We start from the raw sequence: 9,167 nt of genomic DNA on the forward strand, positions 1-9,167 counted from the left end.
ACCAGATGTCTGTAGGGACCCCAGGAAAACCAGATGTCTGTAGGAACCCCAGGAAAACCAGATGTCTGTAGGGACCCCAGGAAAACCAGATGTCTGTAGGGACCCCAGGAAAACCAGATGTCTGTAGGAACCCCAGGAAAACCAGATGTCTGTAGGGACCCCAGGAAAACCAGATGTCTGTAGAGACCCCAGGAAAACCAGATGTCTATAGAGACCCCAGGAAAACCAGATGTCTGTAGGAACACCTGGAAAACCAGTCTGGGTTCTGTTTCCAGCTCCAGCTGATGGTTTGTGTTTAATGAATAGAATTGTGAATGTCTGAACTGTTGTCAGTAACTGAACCTTCTGTCTTCAGAGGACARCGAGCTTGTCAACGAGGTGTTGGGGGACATCTCCCGCCATGAGGAGGACTATCTGGACCTGACGTTGGAGGAGGAGATGCAGCTCATCGCTGACATCAAGATCTACCTGAACCGGGAGCCAGAGCACATTGTGTGACGTCCTGGTCTGAAAGAAAACTGAATCTGGACCAGCACATGGACCATCACAGGTCCTCTCAGACTCACTGTGTCCTCCAGGTGGTCCCTGTGGTCCGTCTTCACTGTAAGATCTAAAGTTCACAGCAAAGCACAGAAGCAGATGGAGCTCTGCTGGAAACTCTTTCAGTTTGTATCTTTATTTCATCAGTTCAGTTCGATTCAAACAGGTTTGATGAAGTTTTTGTTGAACGAATCATGTTTTAGTTTTGTGAAGTTTTTGGTTCTAAACTTCAGTGAAGAGTGACTCTGGAGAACCCAAGCCTGTGTTTTCACTGACACAGATTCAGGTTTTTATTTAATTTCCTGATTTAATCAATGTTTCCTGAAGAGTTGAATGTTTTCTGTCTGAATGAGTGATGAAAGAAAAGATTCATAAAGTTTGTTTTTGTTTATTGTCCTGAAATACAGGTTTTATTTGTCTACATTTAACCCTTCTGTGTGGGTCTGAGACGGTGGGTCTGAGGTGGTCTGGTCACCAGACTCTTCTTCAGTTTTTAAGGTTTTGGACCAGGACCAGTTCTTGTTTAAAAAAACCAAATGTTGATGGTGAGTGGTTGAAACCAGTTTTAAGTTTCTCTGAGGACCAGATGAACATGTTGAACCTTCAGAGGTGTTTGTGTTTGGGCCACTGATGGGATGATGGGTTGAGTCAGCTGGTAAATGATAAAACCCAGCTGCTCCTTCCTCATGAGTTTAAGTTCACATGTTAAGATATTTCTTACCAACTTACAGTTTAAGATTCGATGTTTTATTTCATGAGTTCCTGTAAGTTAATGTAGTCTGAACCAGAAATGTTCCCGTTGTGTTGGCATGCTTTTATTTTGAAGGAGCTCTGTCATTATCCACTCCCTTCTTCAGAAGAACCTGTTAGAACAGTCAGAGGTTCTGTCTGCAGTTTTACCTGAGGTGGACTGAAAGCCCTGAAGGTTCTGGTCTCATCTGAAGTACCAGGTCCATATCAGCTGTTTGAGGGTAAAACTGTTGGTTTTGGTTCCTGCTGTTGTGGATWCAAATATTTTCTCCATTTATAAGAACTAATAAAGGTTTGTGAAAACTGAGTGAAGTTGATGTAATTTGATTGATCAGCTGCTCTCTGACATCACTTCCTGTGCTGTGGGAACCAATCAGAGAACTGAGGTGTGGACTCTGGTCCAAACTCATCACCCTGCTGCTGTTCCAGCTGGACTAATGTGTGATGTTACCTGGGTCAGAACAAAAGCTCTCATGTTTTATTAAACCAAACCAATAAACTGAACTCTGCRTCATGTGAAGTCTTTCCTTTCTTTAATCAGAAAAGTTGATAAAAACACGTCTGTTTGTGTAAAAACAACCCACACACACCGAGTGTTTGATAAAAAACCTCTCCTCTTCTCTTGGTTTGGTTTTTTTATTGGACATGATCCCAGCGCAGGTGAGGGGCACGCTGCCGGACTCAGAAGTAGTTGACGACTCTGCGGATGGACTGGATGTTGGGGTTCTGGGCCTGCCACTCGTTGGGGCTGCAGTAGTTTCCTCGCTCCACGATGTACATCCGACCACGGAAGTTTGGCTCCTCGTACATCACCCAGCTGCAGGAGGGGGAGGAGTTAGTCACAGGTAAAACTGTCCTTTAAACTTTAGGTWCTGCTTCCCTGAACCGTTTCACCAGAACCCAATGACCTTTGACCTGCARTTATTATTGGTCCAGTATTCTCTGGTTTTAGACCTCAGATCGGTGGAGGTACAGAAATATTCTCACTTCTTTAAGTCACCTTAAAGGTCCAAACATGAGCCGGTCCCTGCTGGTGTTAAACTTACATCTTYAAACCTTTTACTGACGCTGGTAAAACCAAAGAAAACCTTTTGAAATTCCTTAAAAACCTTTTGAATTTTTTTTTTTTTTTTGTRAGGTTAAAGGTACGAACYGGAGGAAGTTGTATGAAACCCTGGTTTAACTTAGTAAAAAGTACTATATGCAAGTATCCTTTAAGTATACTAACTTTAAACTAAAATAAATGAAAGTGTTTACTTCCAGTTTACTTTTTTATGTACTTATCTGAGATATACTTAGCTAAGTTTATCTTATACTATACTTGGTTTGTACCTCTTTCTGTACACTAAAAGTTTAAGTRTACTTTTTCTGTACTAATGTTTAAACTTTTGGCCAAGATAAACTTTAGTAGTACACTTTTCACAGACTGGTTTATTTTTGTATATTTCAAGATTAAACTGAAAGTATACTTAGAAGATTACTTTCAGTATACTTCTGAGTATACTTTCATAAACTTATTGTGGGACAATTTAGTCCTAGAAGTATACTTGTTAGTAAACTGCCAGTATACTTATATCAGTGTACATGGTAAATAAAAGTACACTTAGGGAAATACACTTTTATATACTTTAGTATATTTAATGACATGTATTTAAAGTATACATTTTTTTGTTAATTTAGAAACAGTAAACAAAGTGTACTTTTATAAACTAAATAGTCCCAATTTTGTACGAACAAGTATTAAATCAGTATACTTTCTAGTACACTACAAGTACATGGTGCCTAGTATACTTGATAAATTAAACTTATACTCAGGTATTCCTAATAAGATGAACTTTAAGTACACTACATTTTGCTAAGCGTTTCCACAAACCATTTGCAGCAGAACCAGTACCTACTGGAACCCACTGGAACAAAGACTTCAGGGTTTCAAACATTTCTGTCAGATTCACCTGTTTTCTCTTCACTCACTGATAAAAACTCTGTTGTTTAGTTTGATCTCTTACTAACTGATGTTTAAAAGTTAATGAGCAACACAAACTGAAACATGTTGTTGAAGGTAGTGAAACATTAACCTGGACCAAGTGTGGTTTCTGCAGATAATCTGTACTAAAATATAAAAGTATCAGAATCCTGTAAAGTCTAGTTTAGGTTGGATAATTGTCACGAGGTTTCTGCTCTGGATCAGATGAATGTTCTCAGCAGAACTCCAGCTGACTGACTGCTTCAGGCTGTTTGGTAAAACTGATCTGGTTTGTGGTAAATGTTTGGTATGAACAGAGTTTTGTCCTGAAGGACATGTACTGGTCTGAGGAGAAGGACTCACGCTCCGTCTCCGTAGACCCTGACGGAGTTGATGCAGTTCTTGGTGAAGCCCCGGCTCTGCAGGAAGGGACAGTCGTCGCAGATCTCCACGCACTGACCTGAGAAGTTGCAGGTGTCGAACAGCTCGATGCGGTAGTGCTCTCCGTGCTGCAGGACAGGTAGAGACCAGGTGAAGGTTTGAACACACAGTCAGGCTGGAGGACTTCCTCAGACCTGAACCAACTAATCCTGGCTTCACTCACACTGATCTACTGATTTYAGCTCATGTTGGTGTCAAACTAAATGATTTATGGTTTGTTGTAGAAATACTTCATGAGTTGTGATTAAAATAAGACTAAAGGTGAGCTCATATACTGGGGTTTAACCCCGCCCACCTTTAAGGTGAAGCAGCTGCTTCACTCAGTGTTTACCATGCGGATGGGCTTGCAGGATCCCATGTGGTCGTTGTGGGAGTTCCACCTCTGGAATTCTGGGTACTCTCCGTGCTCCAGGATGTACTGCTGGCCCTTAAAGTCTGGGTGGTCGTAGCAGATCCAGGCTCCGCTCTCCACCCGGATGGAGTTCACCCTGAAAACACCAAACCACAGTCAGAGAGGACACAAGCTCACGCTGCGCTTTTAATGTGAAAAACACCAGGAAGTGGAGAGAAACCCCGCCTCCRGATGGAGTTAATGAACCAACGCTGAAGGATGAGTTCTCCTCAGAGTCCAGAGGAGGTTTACCTGTTCATGAAGCCGCGGTCCTGGAAGTTATCACAGTCACCTCTGACCTCCAGCTTCCTGCCGGTGAAACATTTCCCCTCGTAGAAGGTGATCTGCAGGAACAACATCAGCTTCAGCTTCAACAAATTATCACTGCACGTCTGCTGCAAACGTAAACATCTTTCTGTAAAAACATTAAGAAAGCTACAACCTGCAGGTGATAAAACCAACACATTTAAAGGTTTAAAGGAATATTCTTAGTTTTTTGAGATTTTAAACTTTTTAAAAATACTCAAAATGATAAATTTTGGTTGTAATTGAAACAGTTCCAACCAAAACCAGATCCTTTAACTTTATTAGAAACTTCCTCCTCTCACTCTTAAAACTTGTTTATTTTTAAGTTTTGTTTGTTGGCGTCCTGTCCCCCCCACCCCACCCCCCACTGATCCACCTGCTGCAGGGAGTCCCTCCGGCCCGGCCCGGCCCGGCCCGGCCCGGCCCGGCCCGGCCCGGCTGGCACTCACCTTTCCAGAGTACTGCGACATTTTGCTCCCACTGGATGTCGTCCAACCTGATCCACAACCACACACACAGTGTAACAGAGAAAAAGTTGGACACCCCAATTTATACGGCAGGGGGACGGGGTGGGGTCCAGGAAGGGACTAGGGTCCCACTGGAGGAACAAAGGAGGGGGGCCGGGGCCCCTCCGGGGGGACAAAGGAGGAGGCTTTAAAGGTTTCTGCTGCCTCGACGGTTTCCCTTCATCCTGATGTGTCTGTGGATTCTGATGTGTGTGTGTGTGTGTGTGCACGTGCACGTGTGTGTGTGTGTGTGTGTGTGTGTGTGTGAATAGAAAGTGCTTGGACACAGCTTTGCAGCTCAAAGATAATGCACGGGTCACGTTTCTGCAGAGACAAATGGATAAAAGCTGCAGCTGAAACTGGGAGGAACTTTTAACTACAGTAAAAAGTACTACACTGTACAAATACTACAGTAAAAGTACTACACTGTACAAATACTACAGTAGAAGTACTACACTGTACAAATACTACAGTAGAAGTACTACAGTAAGACAAACTGAACTCGTAATAAAACAGACATAATTCTGACTAAAATCTTCAGTAAATGAAACAGAAGTGAAGATAATAGTTTTCAGCTCATCTGGATGTTTTTTAATGTTTCTAAGTGTAACTGTTAAATTTATGAGTTATTCTGACTTAAAGACTTAGTTGTAGTTTTAGTCTGAAGACACAGCAGTTAGTCAAAATGACTTCATTCAGATTCAGAGAATTTTAAACAACTTGTTCAAAGAGCCTTTTAGCTGTAACGTCTGGGATTGTTGGAGTAAAAACAACAGATTTGTAGACAAACAACAGAAAAGAACTTTAATGAGAAAATTCATAGAAACAAAACATCAGTCATAAAAAGTTTTCATCATTATTACAGGTCGGGGTTCAGGTTGCAGCTTTAATGGATAAAACTCCTCCAGTTTAACAAATAAATGAAAACTAAAGGTTTGTTCTTCATGCATCATTTCAGTAAAATACAAAGTAGCAGATCAGAGACAGAAATATTTCCTGMCCATCTTTCAGTGCGCTGAGTGAAGCATTCAGGAAAAAAATGTAAAGAAAAACCAAAACCCTGAAGGTCCTGTCTTTAGTTCTTGTCTTGTTGGGAGGTAAAGGTCTGCTGTGCTGGGGTGATTCTGTTTRCTCTTATGATTTACTCAGATTATTACAACGAGCTAACTTGATAAAAAAATTTAAAAAAGAGCAAAACAAAAACTACTCTTAACAAAGTAACAAGAATTGGTTATTAATTATAAATAYATAAAAATGACTTTTCTGTTTCTCATCTCTTCTGAGGTGCCACAAGGCTCAGTACTGGGACTCCTTTTGTTACGTAAACACATTTGTGGGCTCAATAATCCTATCTGACGGTTTCTTGTATCACCGTATGCAGACGATACCCAACTGTATGTTTGCTATCGTTGCAATAAGGCAGTCTCATCTAATATCAAATATTTATCTTTTCATATACAGTATTTTTGTATACAGTATTTTACTATGATTTTCTGATAGCATCTCATCACTACAGAGACAGACACATTTGTATTATATTTGCCATTCTTCATTTAAAAGTAGACTTCATACCAAACTCCATTTGAAAATCTAATATTTGTTTTTAATTCAATGTTTAGCAGCGCTGAAAAGCAGACTTTATTCCTCCAACCAATCTTTCAGTCTGAAAATGTGGCTTTAAAAGCTGCTCAGTAAATGTATCTGATGCACTAACTAAACTAAAATCTTTGGAACATGTTAAGAGTATTTACATGGATCAAGGTGTTTCAGCTGAGACTGTAAACCTCACAGATATGTTTGGAAGCAGCGGCTCTGAATTAGCAGCAGATTGTTTCTGACATCCTGAGCTTTAGTTTTTGTGCAGTTTGTTTTTTAATAAAACAGTTTGTATGTAGCTAAAGACAGAAACTCTGTGTTTGGACAGGCGGGAGTTAAACGGACGGTCTGGTGTGACCTGAGAAGGAAACATAAGATGAAGACTCTCCTCCTCRGTGTCAGGTGGTGCTGATGGCTGGAGCTACATCACAGAGCAGGGAGTCCAGTCCTGAGGCTGACCTCCCTCCATCTTCTCCACCTCCAGGATCATCCTCCTGAACACCTCCACAGCTGTCTGAGGAAGAGGAGGACACAGTCTGACAGCTGCACCCATCATCTTCATCACTTTGGGTCCTTCTTCTCACCTGGTTTTCTTTGGCTGAAGACTCCAGGAAGGCAGCGTTCCACGACTCTGCCAGAGCTTTCCCCTCCTGATCACTGATCACTCTAAACAACAACAATCATAGCTGATTATTATGGGATGTTGAGTGTCAGATACTGAGGAAAATAGCTGAAACAGTTGTATCTGAATGAAACATAAAAGTGAAACAGGTAAAGAAAACGTTCAGAACCGTTCCTGTGGGTCACCTCTCCATGTGTAGATCTTTCTTGTTCCCGACTAAAATGATGAGTTTTCTGTAGAAAAAAGGCAGAAAACTTTGTTTATTAATAATTCTGACAGGAAGTGAAAAGAATCTCCTCCTCAGACAGAAACAACAAAACAACCAGACATGTTTCTGAGTCACGTACTGAAYGTTTCCCACCATGTCCAGCAGCTTCTCATGGATCACTCGGACCACCTCAAAACTACACAAAAACACACAAAATCAACCACACAACTCCTTATATGGTCAGAGGGAAAGAGTGCTCCAAACTCTACAAACAGTGAAGGATTGTGGGTATTCAGCTGACATGAAGGTGCAGCTAAATAAAAAGTTAAGAGCTAAAAAACAAAATGAATTTGTTTATAAGACAGAAAACATCTGAGAGCTACTTCCTGTCTGAAAAAACTAACCAAGTAAAAGTTGGACCTTTTGTAGGACGTTACAGAGTAGATGAGGACGTAAGCGTTGACGTTGATGGTGTAGCTCTGAGGGAAAATGGAGTACTCGTCYTACAACAAACACATGGTCCTGTGGTCAAACCTGAGGCTGTGAGAGGACAAGTCACCAGAAGGTGGTCTCACCTGGCCCGCCGTGCCCACCAGCTGCAGGTTGTACTCCTGACCGTTCACCGTCATCGTCTTGCTGAAAGCTGACACAAACACAGCAGGGCTGAGAGGTTTTGGGTTCAGATCTGGGTCTGAGGACACGACGAGGACAGACTTACTGTTCTCGATGGTCGGATCGTAGGAGTCCACAAACTGACCCTCCACAACCTGGATGGTGAGGGAGGACTTCCCTAAACAACACAAACACACACTGAGAGGACCAGGGGACAGGAAGCTGTTTGTCAACAGGTAGGACAGAAACAGGTGAGTCTGACCCACAAAGACCAGTCAGTCTGCTGGAGAACCTGTGGATCCTGGTTCCACAGAACACATCCCATCAGTTGTCTTTATGATTGTTTCAGAACCAAGAGCTGGGTCCAATAAATAACATCAACATGAGAGAAAAAAGATTCAACTTCTCTGGAATGAAGAGCCTCTGGTGTTTAGTGGACCTGTGGATTTAAAAGAACCAGTTGGACCTGGTCTCACTGAACCAGTTGGACACTGAGACGTCTGGATGGGACCGAGATGAGACGCTGCCTGGACCAACCAATAAAAACCGTTTGGTCTCTGAAGAACCAGAGGAGGCTTTCAGACCTCATGATCCTCTTTCTTCTTTGTAACCATCAGAGTCCATCTGCAGCCAAAATCCTGTGATCAGGTCTGAAACTCCTGCTGCAACACCACCAACAGCACCAACAGCACCAACACCACCAACAGCACCAACAACACCAACAGCACCAACACCACCAACACCACCAACAACACCAACAACACCACCAACACCAACAACACCACCAACACCAACACCACCAACAACACCAACAGCACCAACAGCACCAACACCACCAACAGCACCAACACCACCAACAGCACCAACACCACCAACAGCACCAACAACACCAACACCACCACCAACACAAACACCACCAACAACACCAACACCACCAACAACAACACCACCAACACCAACACCACCAACACCAACAACACCAACACAAACACCACCAACAACACCAACACCACCAACACCAACAACAACACCACCAACACCAACACCACCAACACCAACAACACCAACACAAACACCACCAACAACACCAACACCAACAACACCACCAACAACACCACCAACACCAACACCACCAACACCAACAACACCAACACAAACACCACCAACAACACCAACACCAACAACACCACCAACACCAACACCACCAACAACACCAACACCACCAACACCAC

The 9,167-nt window shown here is 42.5% G+C and overlaps 3 protein-coding genes across 8 annotated transcripts in view; 1 reads left to right on the forward strand and 2 right to left on the reverse strand.

Annotated features, from left to right (window-relative positions):
- The window catches only part of nub1 (negative regulator of ubiquitin-like proteins 1), a gene marked incomplete in the record, with an annotated part of 15,057 nt that extends 13,263 nt beyond the window's left edge, over positions 1 to 1,794 (forward strand). Inside the window, 1 exon segment of the mRNA XM_014030557.1 lies at positions 356 to 1,794. Within this exon segment, the coding sequence (XP_013886011.1) occupies positions 356 to 498 (143 nt within the window).
- A 12-nt stretch (positions 1,795 to 1,806) lies between these two features.
- On the reverse strand, positions 1,807 to 4,909 carry crygn2 (crystallin, gamma N2). The gene is made up of 5 exons (XM_014030568.1): positions 4,841 to 4,909; positions 4,338 to 4,429; positions 4,026 to 4,182; positions 3,617 to 3,762; positions 1,807 to 2,107 (listed from the first exon to the last, which is right to left on the reverse strand). Exons 1-5 carry the CDS (start codon positions 4,859 to 4,861, stop codon positions 1,972 to 1,974), a joined length of 552 nt encoding a protein of 183 aa, XP_013886022.1. The 5' UTR covers positions 4,862 to 4,909; the 3' UTR covers positions 1,807 to 1,971.
- A 765-nt stretch (positions 4,910 to 5,674) lies between these two features.
- rheb (Ras homolog, mTORC1 binding) overlaps positions 5,675 to 9,167 on the reverse strand; it is a 4,800-nt gene continuing 1,307 nt past the window's right edge. For 2 of the 6 annotated variants that reach the window (XM_014030567.1, XM_014030566.1), the window contains 6 exon segments: positions 5,675 to 7,007; positions 7,078 to 7,159; positions 7,301 to 7,348; positions 7,463 to 7,519; positions 7,744 to 7,966; positions 8,042 to 8,113. In XM_014030567.1, coding sequence (XP_013886021.1) covers positions 6,915 to 7,007; positions 7,078 to 7,159; positions 7,301 to 7,348; positions 7,463 to 7,519; positions 7,744 to 7,966; positions 8,042 to 8,113 — 575 coding nt within the window. In that variant the 3' untranslated portion in view covers positions 5,675 to 6,914. 6 annotated transcript variants of the gene reach the window in all.

This window comes from Austrofundulus limnaeus, unplaced genomic scaffold, assembly GCF_001266775.1.
Source record: "Austrofundulus limnaeus strain Quisiro unplaced genomic scaffold, Austrofundulus_limnaeus-1.0 Scaffold1080, whole genome shotgun sequence".
Taxonomy (NCBI): Eukaryota; Metazoa; Chordata; class Actinopteri; order Cyprinodontiformes; family Rivulidae; genus Austrofundulus; species Austrofundulus limnaeus.

Bases quoted from the DNA above. Each gene is read 5' to 3' on its own strand.
- crygn2 (XM_014030568.1), bottom strand. From the start codon at position 4,861: ATGTCGCAGTACTCTGGAAAG. The intron at 4,430-4,840 runs GTGAGTGCCAGC...TTGTTCCTGCAG, and splicing joins TGTCGCAGTACTCTGGAAAG to ATCACCTTCTACGAGGGGAA. The intron at 4,183-4,337 runs GTAAACCTCCTC...TGGTGTTTTCAG, and splicing joins GACCGCGGCTTCATGAACAG to GGTGAACTCCATCCGGGTGG.